We start from the raw sequence: 25,321 nt of genomic DNA on the forward strand, positions 1-25,321 counted from the left end.
ATCACACCATGTGAGTTGAATGTCAGCAAATCCCTACTAGTTCTGTCACCTCCTACCTTACAGCCCCTACTTGCCTTCAACCAAAAGACATATATCCACAGATCTTCCTTCTACATTTGCAGAATGGAAGAGGAAGTGTGTAAACATCCTGATTTCTTGTTATTTGGCTTAAGGTAATCATCTTAACCTTCCTTTCCAAAAATGTCATCAGCAGTTGCAGTTCATTACATTTGAACAAATGATCTCACTGTAAATGTATGCCTTTGGTGTTCCTCTTTCTCAGCATCCTGTGATTTTCCCTTCAAGAAAGGGAAATTTGAAATGCAAAGAGCAATTTAAAGTAGTGGCAAGACCCTTTGCAAAGCAGAAACTCACAGCTTGAGAAAGGTCCTTTTACAAAACTGGATTTGCTGTCTGGCATGACTGGATGGTGATCTCATTGCTGTCACTGAACCAGAATGAAGACCTGACTGGAGCTGTTCAGGAATTTGAGGACCAAATGTAATGTCACTGGAAAATGCTGATCTGTCAAAACCAACATATTCTTTGGAAATTGTTTGGTGTCAGCAAACTTTCCCAAAATCATAGTCATATCCTTTAAAAACTTGCCCAGTTTTCTGACAATTCATGTAGCGGGCTGTTCAGGAGTTTGTGTTTCCAAGGTCTAAAGCTCTGGCCAGCTCTGGCAAAGCTTAAAATGAGTTGGAAAGAGCTGAAGACCCAGAGTTTACAGTTTGTGAACAGAAAGGTGATTTGCAGAAGAGAGCACTTGACAAAATATTTAGAAGAAATCCCTCTAATTGGTTGCTGGTTTCACAGCCCTGCTTCTGGGCTACAGCAGCTGATGACAACTTTTGCAGAGAGCAAGCAAGGTCCATCACTCAGCCCTTCTGACAGAAGAAGACCAGAGCAAAAATAATCCAGTACAACAGGTTCCATCCTGGTAGAAAGAGGACTGCTCCTCTCATTTCCATCCCTGAAAAACCTTGCTGAGAAAGGGGAAGGGCCAAACAGCACCTGGCTCTGCCTGGTGTCAGGAAGGAGGATGAGGACGTTGACATTACAGACTTGGGAGGACAGAAGCACTACCTCAGAGAGCAGTTCTTCATAAATCTTGCTTCCACAGGTATAGACCTGATTTGGGACTTGAGAGATCTAACTCATTTTTGGACAGGGGATGGCTAATGGCAGATTGGTCGTGGCCCCCATTTACTCTGTGCTTACAGAACACAGAGTGTTCTCTGCAAAGGGTGGGTGCCTGCTCTTCAGGCTAGCTGATGGTTAGAGGACCCCAGGATTTCAAGGCCCCTGACTGTCCAGCTGGAGGATTCCCTTCTCACCGACCCCCCAGGCTGTAACACCGAGCACCGGAGCACTGGGAGCCTCAGTTCACACAGGGTCTCCCAAGACTTGCCCTCTCGCTGCCGGAGGACTGGGTGCCAAATGTAGACACTGCAGTTTTTAGGCTGCCTGAGCTGGGGTTAGGAGCCGGGAAGCCAGGACACAGATGGGGGCTTTCGAGTGTCCTGGGCTCTCCGCCAGAGAGCAGAATGCTGTGCCAGGCCGCAGGGCTGCGGCAGCAAACCCGCCGGGGAGTCCCCAGGAGATAAGTCAGCTTTGTCGCCTTTTGAAAAAAAAAAAAAAAGCAAGAAGACTGGAGAAATCTGTGGGGAATGACAATGACTGTAGTTTCCATCCAGATCAGAGGGGGAATCTTCCATGTTTCAGAGTACAAGAAACTGAGTTTTAGGCAATTCTAGCTGCAGCTTCAAGGCCTCAATCTAGGCAACTGCTTAGGCATCTACAGACTCACAGAGGCAGAGCTAACTGCATAGTTGCACCAGCGCTTCACTGGGGAATGTTTCTAACGTATATTCAGACTTTAGAAGACAAAATACACATGGGTCACACTAAGCCAGTACTTCTCTCTTATTTTCATCAGGGCACTGACCTTCCTGCCTCTCTTGCTGTGATTGATCAATCAGAATATTGTCATTGATACCTACAGCTGCCTGTCTGTATAATAAATGCTTCAGATAGCTGAATGTATCACATGAATTTGACCCTAAAGAAAAAAGCACTTCACCAGCACTTTCTGTCCTTGCTCTGTGGTAACCATAGGAGCAAAGCTAAAGAAATGTTGCATCTCATATCTTCAGAAGAACCTGCCAGTCTTAATACTTTCTGCTCATGCTGGTGTTAATTCCACAGATGCCAGGAGAGTATCACCACGTATTTCTTTCAAGCCTTGCATATATGCAGCTCATGACAACAATACATGACAGAATCATATGAAAAAAGACTTCCAGAGGCCACTCGCATGCTTGGACCCTCCAGTGAAGACTTTAAAGTATCATGGTGAGCAAGCTCCAGGTTCCTTCTTCCGCTGACAGCACCACCTCTTTCTGCCTCTGCTCTACCCACTGTCAGTCCTGCAGCAACCCCTCAGCCCTTGCTGGCAAGAGCTGAGCACAGCTTGGCTCCAGGCTGGGCTGGTGCTGCTGAGGTTAGTTTTGCTGTCCCTGTGAGCAGGGCGCAGTAACCCTCACTGACAATTACGCTCTGTCTTGTGAAACCTAAATAGTTGGAGAAGAATTTGGAGGGGTTAATATATACAATGATCTGTCCAGAGCCTAAAAGTCACCCTGGCCTTTGCTTCCTCAGTCAGAGTGAAAGCTATTGATGAAACAAGAGGGTTGGAAACCAGAGTTTTGAGCTGTTCTGTGCCACAATCAATCTTTTTAAAATATTCACTGAAGAAAGAACTTCCTTCTGCAGCACATGTTGTTTACAGGCTGAATTCCATGCTGAAGTGGATATTTATAGCTACTATGAATTTTTAAAGGAGAATGGCCTTTAGCTGCAATAAGGTATGAAGCTTTAGCAATACAATACTTGCAGAGGTTGGACAAAATGTATGGTAGCCATTTTTCTGTAGCCAACGCATTGCAAACAACGAAACATAAAATGAACTACACCTGTGCTAGTGCCAGTAATCAACAACTACAGATCGCATTACAAAGCAAATGAAGGATTCTCTCTTTTTTCCTAGGGCTACCTCCTAGTTGGCTGCTGGTTTTCTGATCATTGGCTATTCAGTATACAGAACTTGGGGGTTTTAAGGGTTTTGTATATACAGAAGAATAAGCAACCTGACAGTTCCATAAAAAGACTCAATAATGGTATGTATTATCTGCAACTGATAGTCATTTGTTTCCTTAATAAATCAAGCCCATTTTATCTGCATTTGTAGACACACAGTGACACCCAGTGGTTGCTAATAAATATAATAGACTGACCCATAATTTATCTGGAGCACTGGATCAGATCATTAACTAGCTCATATGCATTCCAAGGTCAGAAAAGTTCCAGTGTATGCTGTTCATTGAAAGAAACATGAGTCAGTATCTGTTTCTATTTTATATATTTTATTGAAGCTCCTAAACTAAAATAAAATAGAACTACACAGCACTAATCATACTAAGCAAAGGACAATAAAAATGTCACAAGTCTCCATCTTTTTAGGTTACATTTTGTACTCTCTTCTGAAAAATTCCTTTAAGAAAAGAAAACCCTACACCTCTGGATTATTTCAACTTCCCACAGTAACATGAAGTTAATATAATGTTTTCTTAGAGCGTTTGCTAAATAAAATCATATTGGCTCAAGTACAACTCAAATAATTAACTGTTTTCATTTGTCACAAAACTTCTGCTAATCAAGTCCGTAGGGGATATATTCTCTGTTTTATCTTTAGGGCAGGAGATGGGGTGGTTTATATTCAGTTTGTTATTCCGTTTTTATTTTGGCTAGCAAATCCACTCTTACAGTTGACAATGTGTGAAGACCACTCCATATTTTCAAGAACAAAGCTGTCTTTCCTCTACCTCTAAAGTGCAGACTGAGATTTTATCGTGGAGTTTTTGTAGGAGCCAGGTCAGGCTTCAAAATGGAAACTTGGTGTCAGGTTTAATTAAAAAACAAATTGCCCTTACATCATTTTGATAAAAATAAAAAGTTTCCTGCTTGAAGTGAATATTGAAGAGTGATTCCTGATTTCTAATCTAGAGGCAGTAGAGTCATATATTTTTTATGTAGAGCAGTGGCTCAGTAATTCATTTCCCTTCAATCTGAAAGTTTTGTTTAATCTTTGCTGAAAATTCACAGCAGTTATTCTTACGTTCTTATGGTCCGCAGAAGGAGTACAACAGTTTAAGAGTGATTCTGTGCCAGGCACAGACTAGCATTAGTACATTGCAAAAAACGAGCCTGTGCATGTTTAAGAGTCAGGGAGCAGTTCAAGAGAAGGAGCAATGAAGCGCGAGCTTCACTGAAGATGCCAGAGAAACTCCCAGTGACATCAGTGGAGCATAACTGTGCCTAACTGCCTCAGAGTGTTGGCCCAGATGGTTATGCTTTTGCAAATCTGTCAGTGAAAATCCCTCAAGGTTGGGGAAGATATATGCTTATGAGTTGACTAATATGCTACAACAGTGTAACCCTGACTGTTGTGGTATATTAGTATACTGACTCATTTTGCAGGCTGTAGCTTTAATGAAATACTTGGGTTTGTCCTAAGGCCTGCAGAAAAACCTCCTAGTCACCCTTACTTCTTTTCATGTAGTGCTGGAAAAGGTTTCCTTCCTACCAATCATGCAAGTTCACTCTCATCTTCTACTATATTGTTTAGAACAGGGGTTGTTTAGGTCTTTTTTGAGGCTTATCTGTGACCTGACATGTCCTCTTGCCCTGAGTGCATGAGTTCCTATCAGTTTTCCAGTAAGACACTATTGCTACTAGCAATGCTGAGCTAGGTGTGCTCCATATTCATACCTTCAGAACTTCAATGGGAAGTTGTCTGGGGTAATTTTGAGTAGAGAACCTCAGGGATTGTGCGTATAGCTCCTGAGACATCTGTGTGCCAGAAAGAAGACCTAGACGCAGCTAGGTTTCTGCAAGCATCTCCAGATTAATGAGATTTCTCTCTGGATACTGGAATATTCATGGGCTTGTAAAGGAACAATCCTTTGCTGTTTTCCCTATTACATTTTTGTAATTTGGAGAAAAATTTCTGACTGCTAACACTGACAAATCTATTCTTATTTTCATATTCTGCCTTTTGGCAGGTGGCACCATTTGATCCAAATCTCAAGGTAATTTTTGAGGTCCCAGTCTTGAAAGTATTTGAGCAGTTAATTGCAGTTCCCACAAAAGTAACCTGATCATTTCTGTATCCCAGTCAAAATTTAGTTAAATACATTTTGTTAAAAATCTCTTTTTGTTAAACATTTTTTTTTAAATCTTGTTAAAAGGATGTCAGGGAAGATTCGCAGGAAAAAAAATAAAAAGGAACAGGAGTAGAAAGGAGTAAAGTTAAAGGAGAAAAGAAAAGCAAATGCAGAGGAGTAAATTGAAAGGATTGCTTGCTATATGTGATGGAATCTCTATGGTTAGAAATAGTACCAATCTTATTTTCCTTCCACTGGAACCCATTATGTTTTCACACAAGAGAACTAACACAATAAAGACGTTAATGCTCTTCTTGCGTGCTAGCTAGTTATTAGAGACTCACAGTAAAGAAGGTGATCAGAGAATACTTGTCACATGCCCAAACTACCCTAATTCAAGGAAATTGCCACCTCAGTGCATCATATGAGGCGGGTCAAGCTTAGGGTGAAGCAAGCTTTCTGTGTAAGAATTTTAATTGGCAATGAGCACAATAAAATACATAAGCTGCTACAAGTTAACAAGTGCTACTGTTTGAGATTTATGTTCAAATCCATGCTGTGTACTTCCCTTTCCTCACCGCCATAATGGATTAGCAGTATACTGGATAGTAATCAACAAATATTACAATCATCCCTCTAATCTTATTAACAAACTTGTAAGAAGCATTAAGGACACATTTATACCACTGTGGGAAACAGTCCAAATACAACGAACCAAAAGCTGCTTATCTACAAGCAAAAACAGCATTATATGATTGAAGGGGGCAAAGTTAATCAGAGCTATCAAGACACTAATTCAGATCCAGAGGGCTGGGAAGGCAGATTAAATGATCGTTCATAAATCATTGAAAGCATACACTATACAGTATTGTAACAACAAACAATGATCTTCTGTAGGGTGCAGTTTCCTGCTTTCTATATATCTATGTTTTAACATTTTAAGTATCTCATCAGCATCTTTTTATCCCTAAGTTGTGAATGTGTAGCAATAGCATTATAACTCAGCTTGTTAATCGTCAGACTTTAGGAAGGAAGGGGATAGACTGTAAAAACAAACCTAAAGTTGTTCATGTTTACAGGCAGCGCTACTGTGCTTACTACAGGCGTGTACAGAGTATAAAATGATCCAAGATATTGTGGAGTAAAACTGGGGAAAGCAACTGAGGGGATGTGAAAAATCAGATTTATATATGTCTCAGGCTCCTTTGCTTTATAGGGTGGAGGGGAGAACACTGCTGGTTAATTTTTCACTTTTAAAATATTTTGTAGAAGAACTGAAACATGCTGGTTTAGTGAGAAAAACAGCACACCAAAATGTAGGTTTATTCACTGACTCCACTATGGAACAACTGGGGTCTCATTTTATTATGCCTTTCTTCTAGTAGGGTTGAGACTATCCACGTGCTACAATTGACTCTTCCTTAGAAGTGTCTTCCAAAGGCTCAGTTACCCATTTTGAAAGTGGTTAAAAAACATTGCTCTTTGCCTGCTTGCTTTTTTCCCGCTATCAGCAGTCCTAACAAAGACTTTTCCACTACTTTCCAAGTAAAGGATTCCTCCAAGGACTAGATTTAACGACATTTGTTTCTGATCTCACAAGACACGGAACACACTCCAGGTGTCTACACAAGATAGTCTTCCACATTTCTAGTGCCTGATTTTCCATTGCTATGCACTGTATGTATTTACTTACATCAGCACAAAGTGAGGGCAAAAGGCTGCCAATGCAAAGCACTTTCTGGAAACATGACACTCTGGGACAAAAGACAACACAACACGTTGGAAAGAAGATAATAGCCCTTTAATTACAATAATTAAATTATGCATGGTTTTGTTAATTTTTTCATAGAAAACAGAAAGGCCTTCAGGCTGGAATAGTAAGGCTGAAGAGCACAAGAGCCTAAAAACAACTGAAGTCAGCAGTTCAATTTGATAGCACTATCAAATCAAACTTGTACAGATTTGTCCCCAACTATCTAAGCAACATCATTTGTTCATTTGTGTGACTTCATGTACTTGTTTTTTAGTTCTCCTTTCCCCTTCTCCACTGAAAAACTTTACATATTCCATTTATAGCTCTAAGAAGGTGATTGCCTCAGTGCTCACACAGTCCTTTGGGTTTTGGCATAGCATCAGACGTAAGCCCTCATCTGGCTCTTATTTTCTTTCTAGGCCTTACTCAAATCTGCCTGCTCTATAGCTCAGGTTTCCAGCTTGGTCCTAGTATGTCCAAGATGCCAACTGGCAACAAAACTGCACCGCCATGTAGAGTACAAAGTACATATTTTCCTAGTCATTTTAATTTCTCAGCATCTTGTCTGAGCTCCCGGTCTGCTCCTTGTTTCTCCCTAAAGTGCCTTAATTGCAATCAGCCTCACAAAAGGATCACCCATCTCCATTCAAGCTCCAGGACTGAATTTTTACCACCACCTCTCCAAGATCTTGTTCTTACAAGGCCACCTGCTTGGACTACCCACACTTTCTTCTCCAGGTTCAGCAATAGTGAGTAACCCTTTTCTGTCAGCTGCTTTCTAGATCTGAGTTTTCACAACTACCTTTAAGTTGAAAATTAAGTCCTTTGAAAATATGATGGTTGTTTCAAACACCTGTCCACATCCTAGTACATTAATTATGAGGCCTATTAGAGCTCTTCGGCTTTGTATCATATGTCTTAACTGTCAGAGTGGATTTATACATCTCAAGACAAGAACACTCAGTATGTTGCAATTCAATATCCACAAGAAAACAGACAGTGTGCTTTTCTACTTGTTTTTTCTTACAGAAGAAAGCTGTGGAGGGCAAGAAGTTTGCCTGGGTCTGCAGCATCAGCTGCCAGTGATAAAGAGTAAATAAAGGAAGAGGCAGAACAAAAATGGTCTTTCTAATTTATTCAACTTTTCATTGTTTCTACTGTAAACAACATTAACTAAAGTCTTTGGTGAGAAGTATAGTCTGCTGAGGAAGTAGGAAGGAAAGAAACCAGATACAGCTCTGGGAAAAGGGATGGAGGGTTCACCAAGAGCTTGGTTATTCTTTCACATTTTGACCAATCTGAAAGAGAGCTTTGAAGTACAAAGTTGCTCTGCCAAGCAACTAAGCAATTGAAAGGATTGAAATTTATAAATGTTGATAAGACTACCTTCTTTAAACTGTATTGAGATGTCTTTTCTGTGTCCAAATAAAAAATAGGTATTTACTACAGAAATCTGTGTCTATTTTCACAAATGCACCCTAGTAATTTTAAATCCATTTTTTATTTTTTATTCATTATTAAGTGGCTACTTAATTGATTGTATCAAAATGTTCTCTCGGTGAAACATTTCTGATAACTCTTTGAATGTAATTTTACAAGTTGTGCACCCATTTTATTTATATATATTTCATTAGTTTCTTGTTAAGGATGTTGTATAGGATAGTGTTAAAACCCCCATTTGAGTTATGGTAGATCCAAACGTATCTTTTCACAATCATATTACTCTGTTGCCTGGATAGATTTGACATGATTTTTTCACACTACCTTTTACCTCTATCATTTAAGTGCTTACAAAATGTTTGTGTGATAATCTGTCTCAGAATTTTTCTTGGTATCAAAGTGAGGTTGGCTTGTCTATGATTTCCTCCTTTCAAGGAAAATATACTGGATTTTACCACTTCCCTGCCTCCACAAATTTTCAGAGACAATTTTCTACGGTTCAATGATTCTTTCAGTTTGTTCCTTACATACTTAATTGTGAATTTCCCTAAATTCTGCTAACCTGAGTTCATGTCCTTTAGTTAAATAATTTTTATTTATCCTTATTTGTAGTACTGTGAACTTGTTAAAGTGATTTGAGTAGGCACCTGATCAGAATGAATCTTTTTGGTAATGATTAAAACAAAAACAACTCTGAAAACTAGTTTTGCTTGCATCATCCATTATTTGTTTTCCTATTTTGTTTGTTTACAGAGCTATGCAATAGTTTATCTTTTTCTTTTATATAACCTTCATACTTAGGATTTATATAAAAGCTTTATGTATACTTTCCTTACTGCATTTTACATCTCTGCTAATTGAAACTCATCGCGAACCTAAGTGTTTCTGATTTTATCCTTATATGCTTTTTTCTTCTGTTACAGAATTACGTTTTGATTTTCAAAACACATGTATTCTGTTTGTAAAGTTACTATTACTATTCTTACCTAGAATTTCCACAGCATCAGTGGAGATACAGCAGTTGACTAGTTGGATTTCTTCAAGTTCACTTACTTCATCAGAGACTGATCTTACAATGTAGGTTAAGCCATCCCCAATAGCTGTTAAATGATTCATGTATAATAAGCGTAGCTTTCTCAAATTTCTGATACCTTCAGCTATGAATAGAATGGAAAAAGAACCAAAACCAGTTCACATTGTTAGGTGAACTGTTTTGATATGTTTGATCACAGCAAACAGCTAGACAGAATTAGATGTTTACTGCCTGGCCTACTACAACTATCTATATTTTGATGCCATGAAATACATAATAAGTTTTGTTTGCAAAAAAAATAATAAACACAGCCTTCTGTTCAGCTACTGTATCACGTAATCAATATAAACTGCCCCTCAGCCCTGAGAAAGTAACTCATAGAGGATCAAATGTGATCTGCCTGTGGAACAAATCCAGGAGAAGCATTTTTTCACCATGCCATCAAAGAGAGGATGGGTAGACATATGAATTGCCATCTCCATTTCAGTTACTGGGTTGTGTGGCCCTAGCAAACGTTATTCAAACTTTACAACCTTGGTATCCAGTGACTGACCTTCCAGAAAGTCAGCAATAGGTCAGGATGGGGAACTATATCAGCTTTGCAACCTCCTGACTTGCAGTTCATGCAGATTAGCTCAGTCCTGGGATCAGTATGTTGGATCTGTTTGACTACAGTATGCATTACTAACTTGAAAGGAGCACTCTAATACTTTGTGACAGTCAGGATACAGAATATATCAAGACTTCAATGCAAATTTATCAGAAATTACTTCTCTAAATTAGATGATAGGATTTTCAACTTCTAATAGTGTACTAACTTCAGACCAACTTGTTAAAATATTCACATTCTCAGCACTATATACTTGAGTATGGCATAAAATAGGAGAGGAAATTGCCTAATTTTTTGCAGCACTTTCATCCATACTTATGTTGCCAAGTACAAGCCCCTCAGCATTCACAAGTTTCTTTATTCCATCAGTAAGTCCACCTGCCAAGAAAAACCCCATAGATGTATACAGCATGTTAATTTAATGCAGGAACAAATTTGTTTGTAGAACAGATACACTTCAGTGACATTACCTTCTTGTGAAAAGTAAATAATAGTTTTGTGTGAAAATATGAACATCTAAAAGAGGTGACCTAGGGAGAATATGACAGAGGTTTACAACATAGAAAAAGGTTGGATAGAGACTGACTGTTCATTTTTTTTCTTTCAGTACAAGAACAAGAGGATACCAATTGAAATTAGTCCAAAACAAACATTAAGGACATAGCCCTTCACACGCTTTGTCAAAGGATGCTGCAGATGCAACAAGTTTACATGGGTTCAAAGCAAAGACAGACAAGTATTAGCAGGACCCTTTGGGGAGGTCACCTAATAAACAATCATAAGCACATGCAACTGGTTTGAGCTTAAAACATAAGGTGTGATATTGTTACAAGGAAAGTATTATAGATTCTTGCATTGTTCTTGCTGTTCCTTAGACATCCACTTATAGGTGCTATTGGAGACAATGAACCAAGGTAGATCGACCCTTCCTCTGAATCAGTATGGCTGTTGTTATTATATTCTTATGCTTTTCTCCCTAATAATCTTGGCATATGTGTGCACAAGGAAAGAGAATTAATTAATATGTAGTTCCAGAATAATCTTGAGATTATATGTCATAGGATGATTGAAAAATTCAGGTTAGGAATTCTGAGGTCATCTACTTTGATTTTCTGCTCAAAGCAGGGCTGATCTGAAAGTTAGATGAGATTACTCAGGGCCTTGTCCAGCCAAGTTTTGAAAATCTCCAGGTTAGTGATTAAATGACCTCCAGATCCCTGTTGCAATGTTTGATCGCCCTCCTGCCACTGTAATTTTTAATGAAAACGATTATTCAAGCTAGAAGCATTAAATTAATTATGGGAAAGACTTTTTAAAAGATACTGCAGATTATCCATCTATCATATTAGATATTAACATCAGGACTAGACTTCTTTCAAAATAGTGCTTACCCAGAAATTATGACAAACACGTAGGAAGCAATGAGGAAAAATTTCTGTCCAATGTTACAGGTCTAGATTAGGCTACAACACTCTCATTTGATTGCCAAAAACATATGCATATGTTGTGGAAACTAAGTTAAAGTGATGGTATGCTGTATCCCATGGTACTTACAAAGTGTAGCTAGCATATAGACATTATCTCATTTACTGTGGATTATTTGCACCAAAGCTGTTAAATTTTTTCTCCCTAATATTTTATTTTTAAAAAAACAGATTTTTTAATATATTGTGTACCAAGAACCAAGAATAGGATGGAATGACAACTGACAAGAAGTCAAAGGCCTTTGTGTAGCAAGAACCAAGAATATAATGAAATGGCAACTTATAGGAATTCAAAGGCCAGACCTGACTTACACAACTAAATAACATAAGTAAATTTACATAACTGAGTAGACTGCAGTCACTTTCACCATGAATACAGAATTGCATTCTAGCAATTCTCAAACTGATCAAAATCAGGCATCTTCCATATACAAGGCAGCCATGAGCCCCTTTGTTTTACCTTCTCATCCACGTTTATCTAGAAGAGCTCATTTGCTGCCAGTAATACTGTACCTTCTAGATTTTCACTTTGCAGATCTCTTATATGTAAGGTTTTCAGCTTTATCATTGTTGTGATCTGGTGCTTGTCCTCCACAGTAAGAGGTGTGGACTCCACAGTAAGATCTTGTAAGTTTTTACAGGTTTCAAGGACTTCATTCAATGTTCCTGTGATACCAGCACTATCGCTGATGTGCAGCTTGAGGCTTGCAGTAGGGCAGCATATTTTGCCCAGATATTTAATATCACATTTCTTTAACTTGTTGAAATTTTGCAGTGTAATTTCTAAAGATCTGAGACTCTGGTTCCAGTTGAAGAATAAGTAGACAGCCTTTTCAGGAATGTATGTTTTAAGTGAACTAATTTGAAGATCTTCCACATTCTTATCGTCTATTTGATTACTTGATAAGTAATTTCCAAAAAATCTAACTTAATGAGTCCTAGTACACTAAGACAATTTGGTAAGTACCTAAAAAAACCAGAGAAATAAGTTGGGATATTTTAAGTATTAATGTAAATACTTTTATCACAAAAAAACTCTTCCCAATCTTTGCTCAAGGCTGATTTTGAAGAACTTTCATAAAAGAAATTAATGACACTATGGAAAAATATCCTTGTCAGTTCTTTTAAAATCTTCCTTTTTGTTATATTTTCTGATTTTTTTGTGTATTCTCTTTCCAAAGCCAAATTATTTAATGAAAACTGTTCAGAAATATCTCAATGTTGATCAATTATTTTCAGTAAGTCCAAAATTATTCTAGTGGCATCTAGAGAGGAACCACAAGTGTAGAGGAGAAAATTGAAATAAGTATTAGTAATATCTGTAATAGTATTAATTTTCTGTAGTGAACTATACCCTTTCTTCACCTCTGCTTCTTGGCAGGATGGCAGTAGTTTGCAAAGTTTTCTGCCTTCAGTGTATTCCTGAAACGATTTATGAAAGAATCTATATGTTGGCTTTAGTCTTTGAGCTGTGCATTTATTTAGAAGAGCTGAAGCTAGCAGGACTTCTTCTTTTAAGTCAGCTAAATCCTCAGACTGAAAATCAAATCTTTGATCAAATATTCCATCTAAAGCTAAATCTACACAATGATTTATGTTTAGCATAATATGATTTTCTGTTATTTCTTTTGTTTCATACCTGGTTTTCTCCATCATCAAGTCATACAAAGTAGAGAAAAGTAGAGTCTGGGTGCTTGGATGAAAATTAATATCACCCATTTGGATGTCACAAGCTATGATGACAAATAGTGGAGTCTTCATAAGGTTCTTCACGGAAGTGCCCTCTTTAAGCTGGTTTAACAGACCATCAGCCAGCTTATTTGTCAAGACATTTTTAATGAGCTTCTTGCAACTCTCCTCCCATAGAAGTCCTATTTCAGCAGTGACCCAAACTCTGGTTTTATGGATATACTCAGTCCTGATAGCAATAATAATCATTTCCTGAATTTGTGGTTTTCTTTAATCATTGCTTCTATCTCTGGACAGTTTGGAGGTTTGAATTCATCATATCCATCTAACAGGAAAAGAACCCTTTGTCTTTGTGCTAGCAGCATTTTCATTAAATCTTGTTTGCAGATGGGGTATTGTTCAAAAACAAGCTGATCACAGATGGTCTCATATATTCCACCTCTTGAGCTAGTCAGGCTGATAAAGAAAACAAATCGGAATTTTTTCAAAGCGGAGCATTTTTCAGATGTCTAGAGTACAGCAATTCTTCTCAGAAGAGTTGTTTTTCTTTTACCAGTTTCTCCTTCTATAACGCAAGGATTTTTCAGTTCCTCCAGAAGGACATTTAGCGTCAGCTGCCCTTTCCTGCTCTTATGTGTATCTTTTTTCCACAGCAAGACGTCAATATAGGCAGTTCCCAAATCAAAAATTATGTCAATATCACTACCCAGAGGATTATATTTTTGAAAAACTGAAGATAGATACATATACTTTAAATACTGAATCAAGTAACTTATCTTCTTGCACTTGCCTGGTAGTACCTAAAGCAAACAGATCATGTATCAGTGAATTAAATAGTCAACAAGTTTGTCAATTAAAATTTCATTACTTTTGGAAGAACTGCCTGAATGTACTTGCTAAATCAATGAAATAGAGGTAAGCAAGAGGCATGAGATGTATCTACTGTTCACTGTCTAGGCAAGACTTAATTGATAAGGGCTGTAGTTACTCCTTATGCATAAAATTCATATAGCTTGCAGATACCACTCTGGCTCCACTTGATTCCTTATTTGAGGGCCTTTTGAACTCATCCTGTTCATGCATTGGATTCTAAAAACGTAAGCTTGCATACGAGCATATGAAGGTTTATATGTGAAAATGCATGATGAGACTGAGTTTTTTATGTGATGAGGTTTTAACATGGAAATACAGCATTCATATATCTATGAAAGGTATTAGAGTATTAAGAGAGACATTTGTAAATTAGTAACAGTTTTTGACCATTGGACCAAATCAACTTCTAATCTAGTTCTTTTTCTAAACTACATCTTTTGCATTTTTGTTTCTTTTGGTTACTCTAATAGTTGCTTTCATACAGTTTGGAGGTAAGCTTAGTTGAACATTCCATCATAGTGGAGGTAAGCTTAGTTGAACATTCCATCATAGACATAGTAAAATGTACTAACATCTAGTAAGTCTGAAACTTAAAAAAACCTAGCTTCTAAAGGGAGTCCTGGAAGGTTTCTATGCACTGCTTTTTAACATGCATATATGTAGACTATGGGACAGGGCTGAGTCAGACATGTATTTCAAGATCAGACTTTTGAAGTAGGCGGAGTAAAGAAGCACAGTCCCACAAACTGAAGGAAATCAGGGAAACCTATTTTAGGGAAATGCTCCAGTAACAAATGTTATGCCTCTCTGGGAGTGCCAAAAGATTAGCCTAGGTGTATGCATTACATTCGTACAATAAGATAGTCAGTCCTTTAACAACACAACGAACATGAAGCCTGTGCACAAGTAGTTTCAGCTTGCAGAGAATAAGTTTATATTAAAAAAACTCATTACATATCCACATTAAATTTTAAACTTCAGCTATCTGATCATAGATGATTTTCACCCTTTCAGAATTTTTCACTGGATTTGGGTTTCCTCTCTTTGTGTCTTAGCGTTTGTAAAATTTCAGTGTTCACTGTCTTATTCTCCCAGCTGAAACAATTCAGACCACACAAATCAAATTAGAGTTTACTTAACTACAGAATTTAAGACTATTGTAAAAATGAGAGCATTGCAAGTTTTTCATGTTTTTTTTCTATAATAATTTAACTCCTGGCCAGAAGACAAAAATACAGCCAGTAACACAATATCCTTGCAGGTCATGAAAGAGAAAAGGGTTGCATTTCTCGAGTGACTTAACCAAAATATTGCAGGCTTCTGAACCTTTATTCAAAACCATGTAAATCATCATTCTTGAGCCTTCTTGTTCAACCTTTTATTGGAAATGGTATTCGCTTCTTCACAAGATATGACATTGCAGGCCAAAAGATCATCTGCTATTTGCCTGACAGTGATCATTCCCATTCTCTGAATGCAATGTACCCTGTTGCTTTCAATAAATTCCACTGAGAAGAGAGAATTCAATTTCTTAGCATAAGTCTAGCTCATACAGTAGCTGACAGATAAACCATCCTTCAGTATTCAGTGCACACTTCCGTAGTGCACTGAGTGTCTAATATCTGCACAGGTACAAATAGTATTCAGGAAATGGTGAGATCTTAGTAGGAATGTAGAAAAGTTTATAAAAGTTTCTGCAAATGGATGGGAGGTTTCTGGTAAAAAAAGATGCAGTATGGAATGTATCAGTATAGGTATGAAAGTCACATGATATGTCAGAGATGTTGGCCGGCATCGCAGAAACATATTAAAAGTTTCAATGGAAATTGCTTCTGAAAATTATATTATTTACTGATATGTCTAAATATGGGTTCATATTTCTGGATTTACATTTTAAAATCTTGGTAAGTTCATGCAGGTCATGACAAATATGATTTGATTCTTCAAACAAAACCTGTATGAGATACTTAAACATTATTGCACTCGTCTTAAGATAAAAAAAATCAAATGAGTTACACTTAATGCCCAAGCTCATAGGCAGTCCTGAACACATCCCAGGATGAAAACATCCCCAAACAGGCTTCTGTACTCTGTGGCTGGGATGGCTAAGAATCAGGGTTACGGCATGCAAGCACTCCTAACCAGAAGGAATATACATATTATATTTATCTGTGTGTAGCTTGGAGAAACACAGATTCTCGGCTCCCAAGCTAGCCAAGAAGTGCCTATATCTGGCCAAAATTATTGTTGAATAGCCAGTTGAAGGTAGGTAACAGCACTGTGTAGGCAATAAGGAGATAAAAGATGGATGTGATAGGAATGAGGTGGGGCTCTGACCTCATGTTGGTAAACTGGAGTCATTAGGGACAGCCCCATTTGAGTTGGGTAGCTCTGTTCTCTTTCCTTCCACAAAATCCAGGAGAGGTTTGATATATAATACTAGTAACTCGCGTAGTCAGGGGAATGTCTTTTGTGGGAAGATGTGTATATGCCACAAGCATTCCTCCAGAAAGAGCTGCATTTTGAGAATTTTACGTTTTTTGCAAATTTGCAATTTTATTGCATGGAATTTAAAATAAATATTAGGGGCATTGATTTACCTGCATGTCAAAATAAAACTGGACTATGATTCCTCTAACTTTTTTAGACTTTGAATATTACAGTAAATAAGGCTTCTACAGGGATAATTTTCTAAAAGTTAAGCTTCTGTATAATTGTGGGGGAAAGGAAGAAGGTGGTCTTTACAAGTCTGAAATTATCTGCAATACTTTGGAATAAATTGTAGAAATGACTGTAAGATAACTAACACGAGAAGTATCCAGTTCAGAAAAATATTTTGCCAGAAAAAATTATTAATCCAAAATTGTCTATCTGTAATATGTTGAAATAGAGATTTTTAATAAAAATTCTCTGTGAAGGCTACCTTTAAAAAACATTTTAGAGCAAGACTTTTTACAATGTTAATCAATAGCCGTATTATATAACTAGAACATAAATACAGCAATTATAATGTATTGGTTTTTGAAAAGACATATTCTTCTTAAGGTTATTTGTTTTAATTACTATTTACATCTAACATCAAATACAAAGAAACTGTAGTTTGTAAATCTTACTTTTTCAGACTGAAAGTTTCAATGCTTGAACTGTGAACAGTGAATCTAATAACCAGACTGAAAACCAAAACAAATCAGAAGAGTGAATACTCCAGATATTACTGTCATTTTCCTAGACCGGAAAAAAATTACCTTTCATGAAATGCTGATATGAAACTAGTCAGATATAACAATATTCCCTCTAGGCGAATTGACTAAAATTACTTTGATTTGATAATTTTAAAGCATGTTTCAAATCAATAAGCAGGAAATTTAAATTGATTTAATTTTGATTTAATTGATAAAATTATTTATTAAATTATTTAATTGATTTAAGCAAGTGATTTTAATCTTCTTTGCTTTAATTCTTAAGAAACAAATCATTCTCACAGACCAGTATAATCATTAAAATATAACCTTTAAAGTAAATTTGGTCATAATTTTTGACAACCAGAAAGATATAGTTCATTTTCCACATTGTTTCAGTTCATGTTTCACATAGTTTCATAGTGTAATATATATATGCAGATTCTTATTTTTTTATCATTAAGGATAGGGAATGAGGCATATATTATTTATTTGTTTGTTTTTACTTTGAATGACACAAAGATACTTTTGCATGGAAACGGTAATTAAGGTAATAGCATACAAACCCAACAATTAAATTCATGTATTCATTACATAAAACTAGATAAAGGTACCTTAAATAAAATTACTCACTTTTAATAGATACAACTGAGAAAATAAAATACGTTTGTGATGATAGGTAGCGGGTCAAATTAAAGGTCCATCTAGCTCAGTATCCCATCTCCAGCAGTGCCTTCTGCAAGATGTTCCACTCCTTGGGACCTTTTCCATTTCCATTACATTCTTTCTGAGATGGAATGCTAGAGCAGACCATGGTATTAAGATACTATATGGCTTTATGGATGGACACAGTGCCACAATAATGTTCTCTCTTTCATTCTCCATTTTCTGACAATTCCTTCCATTTGCTTTTACTGAGCATTGAGCAGATATTTTCATAGAGCTATCAATTTTAACTCCCAGCTCGTTTGTAAATGTTAATCACCATCCTTATGTAAGTAAAAACACAATTTATAAGAGTAACTTAACAATATAGTGAATGAAAAATACTGTTTGCTTAGACAAGCTTTTTTGTGAAATCCTTAAATACTCAAATATCAAGTATAGAAGCACAGCCTATTGACATTAACCCTCTCTAAGCCAAAACTGAAATATTCTAAAGCTTCTAGAATCTACAATAGTCTCCAGTATTACCAGCTTTACTTAGTAATAATCTCATAGTTTGTAGCACACTGTATGTTAATAGTAGCAATTAATAATAATTGCTAGTATACTAGATTACTACTTAGCCATAAGCTCTGGAAAAGTATTCTGGCTTTAAAGTGCTGGAAGACTAAATTGAACTTGCTCCTGTAACAAGTATCACCTTAAATATTTCAACTTTTCTAATAGTTTTTCTAACCAAATGCCAAACAGGTTTTTCTTTTTTGTTTAAAGAAAGAGTTAAAATAAATAGATGCAAATTCCCCACTGCCAAAGACATGTAAGGTTTCTTAAGAGAAAAAAAATGTATAGCAAAATAAAGTTAAAACATCTCTGAACCTTCTTCTTTATACATATTCAAGAAGTAAGGTAGTGGTAAGAAAGAAAGCAGTTTACCCACATCAGTGTGCTCTTAAATCAAAAAGACTCAGTAAGCAGCAAAGTGTCATGGTGTTTGTCAAAAACTGACTCCGTATTATCTGTAGGTTCCTTCTCTGCAAGTTTCCTCCTTGTACAATTACTTAATATCTTGTTTGCTTAAAGTGTATGTTGCGCAATACCTTTCTGTTGCCAGAAACATAAGGAACTGTTTCTTGATGTAAAACAAGTTTCAGTTCAGAACTATTCGAAAATTTATGATACAGCACTTAACCTAGCCTTCAGTCCAGGGTTAATGGTCAAATCAGTAAATATTTCTACTATCAGTAGAAATTAGTGTATCTATGATACATTTACTTCATTCACTCTTTAATGGTTTCATTGAAAAATAGTAACTTTAATTCATGAGTGAGATGTTCACTGCGGGACTCTGTGATATTTAGACTAAACCATGGGGTCTTGCTGTTGCAAGAAGCCAGGGCTCAGGGCTTTCCTCACGAATTAGAGCAGCACTGACTCAAGCAACTAGACACAGTGAAGCAGCCCCAAAGAGAGGGTCTAACAACCCTAGATGTAAATGCAAAAGCCATTTCAAAGTGGATAATTTATACTACCAGCATGAAGATTAGCCTAATATGGTATTACTCTGAGACATTAGGCATAAAACTCCCCAGCAACTCTGCCTACTTCCCCTGTCATAGAAGCTGGCTTCAGACCTCCCCCAAGAAATTGGAAGATGACTCAACATCAATGATTCTGACTTCCTTTTCACACCGTGAAATATTACATAATGTTCCAGTAAATTCACATACTGCATGATTCTTGTATTTCTAAAATGAAAATTAAACAGGAGCCCTTCCTAAGATAACCATTTGCAGATAGATTGTATTTATGGCTATCACACAGGCATTTGTGTGCAGCACAGCTTTCTACAGCCTTTTAAAATACTTCCTTTCCCTTTTCCTTTCCCTGACTACTGCACTTTAAGCCATGTGCAGGCAAATTGTTCCACTGGTGGCAGGAGTGAAGCCAGCACTTGTGAACAGTTAAGATACATGGAATGGTGGTTATGTGCAAAGAGCGACAAGACAACTTAAACTTCAGCAGACCAACTGGAGCAATTTATGATTGCTCACATTTTTAGATGTAGTCTGGGCCTTAATCAATGAAAGTAATTTCTAAAGTGCACAGAAATGGAAAATGCATAAAATGCTGAGAAATCTAGAAGCAGCATCTGGGTGAAATAGGTTACTCAACTGGTTTTGAACACTTTTTTTCAGAATTCCACCGTGAACTGAAACCCTGGGCAAGATCTGATCCGGCAAAAGCAGTGCTAGACTGCCCTCCACTGGCACAGCCTGGGCAGGGGACAAAGGGTTGCTCACTTGCAGAACCTGGAGGGGAAGGGGAAGAGCTGAAAGGTGGGGGAGGACAGCCAAAATCTTAGTATTTGAGCAAATGCTGAAAAAAATCCAGAGTACCTGGATCATCTGTGTTTCTTGATCCTTGACTGTTCTTGTATGACAGGGCATCAGGAGGAGCAACTCTTGAAAATCTACTCACTGTTCTTATTTTATGTAAACATGGGCAGAATGTATTTCCTCTGTCTCCTTCAGCGTTTCTTCTATGTGAAATTCCATTTGGATCTCAGCTGGTCAAAAATTTCATAGGAAAAGAAATAATTAAAACAAGTTTCCTTCTATTATCACAATCATGTTTAAAAAGAAGACAGTGAATGACAATGCATGTCTTTATAAATAGTCTATTGAAAGCAGAGAAATAGAATGACTTACTTGCTCGTGTTCGTACAGAGATCAGAGTCAGAATCATAGACAATGAGAAAATATGGAAAATATTTCCAAACAGTGAACAGGAGGATCCAGTACATGAAGCCATGAAATGAGGAGAAAAAGAACCAGTCACCCAGCCTATCATGCAGTCTCATTTGTCACTGCCCCTATTTGGCACATTAATAAAATGTGCATTTGTGAGTCATCTTATTGCATAATATTGTCTTTATTTATCATTGTCTCAAGTTTTCTCCTCAAAGCTGATACAGTGTAAGACTTCATCACCTTCTCTTTTGTCTCCTCCCACTGTTTTACAGTGCCCTGTACAATACTTTTGTCCCACACACCTCCAAGTCTTATTCTAGCAGTGTTTGTTGCTGGTCTTGCTAGGAGACAGGTACCAAACTCCTTAAAGGTTTTGAGACCCAACTTCAATAAATAAGAATTACAACGAAGCAAATGACGGGTTTGTCTTACATGCAAGCAATTCCTTGACACAGCATTCTCTGTTGTCATCCCTATATGTAGTTAAATAAAATGAAAAAAAAACCCACCACCAAACAAACAAACAAAAACCACAGAGAAAGGAGCCTAAAGGAGCCTAGTCTCTACAGAAGGATTAGGATAGGCTGGATGATGGGCCAAGGCCAATTATATGAGGTTCAGCAAGGCTCAGTGCCGGCTCCTGCACTTGCGTCACAACAACCCCATGCAAAGCTACAGGCTTGGGGAAGGGTGGCTGGAAAGCTGCCTGGTGGAAAAGGACCTGGGGGTGTAGGTCAACAGCCGGCTGAATATGAGCCAGCAGTGTGCCCAGATGGCCAAGACGACATATAGCATCCTGGCTTGTATCAGAAATAGTGTGGACAGCAGAACGAAGGAAGTGATCTCACCCCTGTACTCAGCACTGGTGAGGCCGCACCTCGATTACTGTGTTCAGTTTTGGGCCCCTCACTACAAGAAACACATTGAAGTGCTGGAGCGTGTCCAAAGAAGAGCAATGAGGCTGGTGAAGGGTCTAGAGCACAAGTCTTATGAAGAGCAGCTGAGGCAGCTGGGGTTGTTCAGCCTGGAGAAAAGGAGGCTCAGGGGAGACTTTATCGCTCTCTACAACTACCTGAAAGGAGGTTGTAGCAAGGTGGGTGTTGGTCTGTTCTCCCAAGTAACAAGCAAAAGAATGAGAGGAAACAGCCTCAAGTTGCACCAGGGGAGGTTTCAATTGGATTTTAGGAAAAATTTCTTCATGGAAAGGGTTGTCAAGCATTGGAACAGGCTGTCCAGGGAAGTGGTTGAATCATCAACACTGGAGGTATTTAAAAGACATGTAGATGTAGATCCATGATTCTATGATTCTCTGTGGTGCTTAGGGACATGGTTTAGTGGTGGACTTGGCAGTGTTAGGTTAATGGTTGGATCTGATGACCTTAAAGGTCTTCTCCAGTTGGAATGGACCCATAAGGATCATTCAGTCTAACTCCCTCCTCCTCGCAGGACTACCTACAAATAAACCATATGACTAAGAGCATCAACCAAAAGCTCCTTGAACTCTGACAGGCTGACTGTAACAAAGTAAAGAGGAAGAGAGATCAGAAATTGAAGGAAGCCTATTGCAAATGTCTTGTAACAAGTTCCACATGATAGTTAAGAAAATTAGTTACTCTTGCCAGATGTCTTGATTGCTCAACTTTTTGAAGGGGAAATCAAATTATGCAAATATCTGCAGGGCCATTTTTTATTATCAAGACAGTTTTCAATTAAAAAATAGTTTACGTGCAATTATAGATTTTTTTTTTTTTCCGCTGCTGCAAGGAAACTGATAATCTCTGTAAAATGCCCACAGAGAACCTGAACCTAAGTTATATTTGAAATAAATGCAAACTTCAGTTATGGCTGGATATGGCAAAGTAGGAACTTTCCAGTCATGCTCTCTCCATAAAAATCAGATTGCTTTTTACTTGTTCAAAATAATTTGAGATAGAACTTGCAGTGGTTTCCTTTAATGGAATATATATGAGAAAGGAAGTTCCTTCTCCAACTCAAACCACTGCTCTAATGCAACTTCTAGCCCCATAACTTTCTCAATTTAAAATATATTCCTATTTATACTCCATGGCATTTAATGAGTTCTATGTATGAAGTAGAATTAAATATATGTAGCATGAATACCAAATTTAAGCCTGTTTCCCTGAGATGTCAGGAAAAAAAAAAAGTCCTCTGAGAATAAATGTGTTGGTATTTAGCAGGGAGCAGAGGGAAGGAGCTAATAGCTAAGCCCAAGCAGTGTTATTTGGGAGCTTTTCTGTTAAATCTAGTAATTGTTGAACACATAAATAGTGAGATCCTGGTTCCTGATTCTTCAAAGCATAGATCACAGGCAGAGCCATCATGCTTGTCCTCTTGCAAGCGCATCTCAATTGTATTATTTTACAACTTCTTTAGTACTACATAGGTCTCTGCAGGTCAGTCAAAAACATGCTTCACAGCACTATCATGAACCAGATCATGAACAGACCATTTGGTGATGCCTTGCGGGTTATCAGACTGGACATTAGGAAGCATTTCTTTACTGAGAGAGCGGTCAAACACTGGCACAGGCTTCCTAGAGAGATGGCCGATGCCCCAAGCCTGTCAGTGTTTAAGAGGCATTTGGACAATGCCCTTAATAACATGCTTTAACTTTTGGTCAGCCCTGAATTGCTCAGGGAGTTGGACTAGAGGATTGTTGTAGGTCCCTTCCAACTGAAATCGATTCTATTCTATCCATCACAGTTGCTGATAGCAAGGCCTGGTAAAGGGGCTATCTTGGATGTAGCCGCTTAAACTGTGAAGTTTTTGGATATGCTAATGCATTTTAATTATGAACTAAGAAGGCAGCCATTCTGGAGTGCACACAATGTGCTGCATTCTATGTCTGATTTGTGACTCTGCCAGATTTCCTTCTAGACAAGGGAATTGCAGGAGAGCAGTCCAGAAACCTCAGAACTGCGGGGAACTACCAAGGATACCACTAATATACAGGAAACATGCATAGCTTAACAAATAACATGAAAACTGCATGTAGATACTGAGAGGGAGCAAATCCAAAAGAATGGGAGAGAAAAAAGGAGGTACAGTAACAGAATAGATTTAAGATTGTATATGGAAAACAATTAGCAAAAGGGTTGCAAGTGACCATGATGATACTGGGACGTGGAGCCGTATAAAATATAAAAAGATGGAGGCAAAGCCTTTTGAACAGTCAAAAGGAAGGATGTATTGGGGCTGTTGGTTGACAAGAAGCTCAACATGACACAGCAATGTGTGCTCGCAGCCCAGAAAGCCAGCTGTATCCTGCATCAAGAGAAATGTGGGCAGCAGGTCAAGGGAGGTGATTCTACTCTGCTTTTATGAGACCCCACTTGCAGTACTGTGTCCAGCTCTGGGGCCCTCAGCATAAGAAGGACATGGACCTGCTTGAGCAGGTCCAGAGGAGGCCACAAAGATGATCAGGGGGCTGGAGCATCTCCCCTGTGGGGACAGGCTGAGAAAGTTGGGGTTGTTCAGCCCGGAGAAGGGAAGGCTCTGGGTAAACCTTCTAGCAGCCTTCCAGTACCTAAAGGGGACTGCAGAAAAGGTGGGGAGGGACTCTTTATCAGGGAGTGTAGTGATAGGATGAGGGGTAACGGTTTTAAACTTGAAGAGGGTAGATTTAGATTAGATATGAGGAAGAAATTCTTCACTGTGAGGGAGGTGAGGCACTGGAACAGTTTTCCCAGAGAAGTTGTAGCTGCCCCCTCCCTGGAAGTGTTCAAGGCCAGGTTGGACAGGGCTTTGAGCAACCTGGTCTAGTGGAAGGTGTCCCTGCCCATGGCAGGGGGGTTGGAACTAGATGGTCTTTAAGGTCCCTTTCAACCCAAACCATTCTACAATTCTTTCATATCAATCATGGAAGGAAAATATTCGGGATGATGCTTTTATTCAAGAAAGAAAGAAAGAGTCCAGAGTTCTATTTGAAAGGCTGCGTATCTGCCAGCAAATCTTTTGTTACTGAAAGTTCAAAATATTTTTTTAACAGTACGCAGGAAGCAATTACTTGGGTCAAACAGTATATAGAAAGACATGAAGAAAGTATTTCACTATGAAATGAGAAACAGATCTACAATTAAACATGGTAACAGGCAGATGGTAGGTGGGGGCAGCCAGAGAGCATTGGCCGTGAACACTGCCCGTCATGATGACGGCAGCCCTCACACGGAAGCGGCCAGCAGCTCCGAGCTGCCCTGGCAGTCCTACAAAGCCGCGGGGGCTGTTTCTCATCGTCGGTAGGTGCGGGCAGCCGGCCTGCCACGAGCGGCACGGGCTGGAGAAATACTTCGCGGGGGGGGTGTTCGAAAGTAGTGAATTTCCCGGGGCTGGCTGTTGGCCTGGATTCACGTGCCGCACCGACGCGGTGCAGTGGCCACTCACAGGTCTCGGAAGGTCCATAGCCCAGGGCGCTACCAAGGGGGCCCGTTCAGACCCGGCCCCATCCCCATCCCACCACCGCAGCTCTGCGCCGCCAAGGGGCCTCCGCCCCGGGGAACGGATACTAACAGCAGCGGGGCAAACCCGGCAGCGGTGGCGGGCCGCCCTTGGAGGGGCGGGAGGGGGAAGAGAAAGCCACCCGGGGGGCCGCGGCGACT

The 25,321-nt window shown here is 38.6% G+C and overlaps 1 protein-coding gene across 1 annotated transcript; it reads right to left on the reverse strand.

Annotated features, from left to right (window-relative positions):
- Window positions 1-9,360: 9,360 nt before the first annotated feature.
- On the reverse strand, window positions 9,361-24,872 carry NLRC4 (NLR family CARD domain containing 4). Its single transcript, XM_074864619.1, is given in 8 exon segments — window positions 9,361-9,587; window positions 10,359-10,442; window positions 12,062-12,466; window positions 12,469-13,488; window positions 13,491-14,037; window positions 15,357-15,490; window positions 15,493-15,618; window positions 24,800-24,872. Coding segments are annotated over 8 exon segments (2,616 nt in total).
- Window positions 24,873-25,321: the final 449 nt, after the last annotated feature.

This window comes from Strix uralensis, chromosome 3 (genome assembly GCF_047716275.1).
Source record: "Strix uralensis isolate ZFMK-TIS-50842 chromosome 3, bStrUra1, whole genome shotgun sequence".
Classification (NCBI taxonomy): Eukaryota; Metazoa; Chordata; class Aves; order Strigiformes; family Strigidae; genus Strix; species Strix uralensis.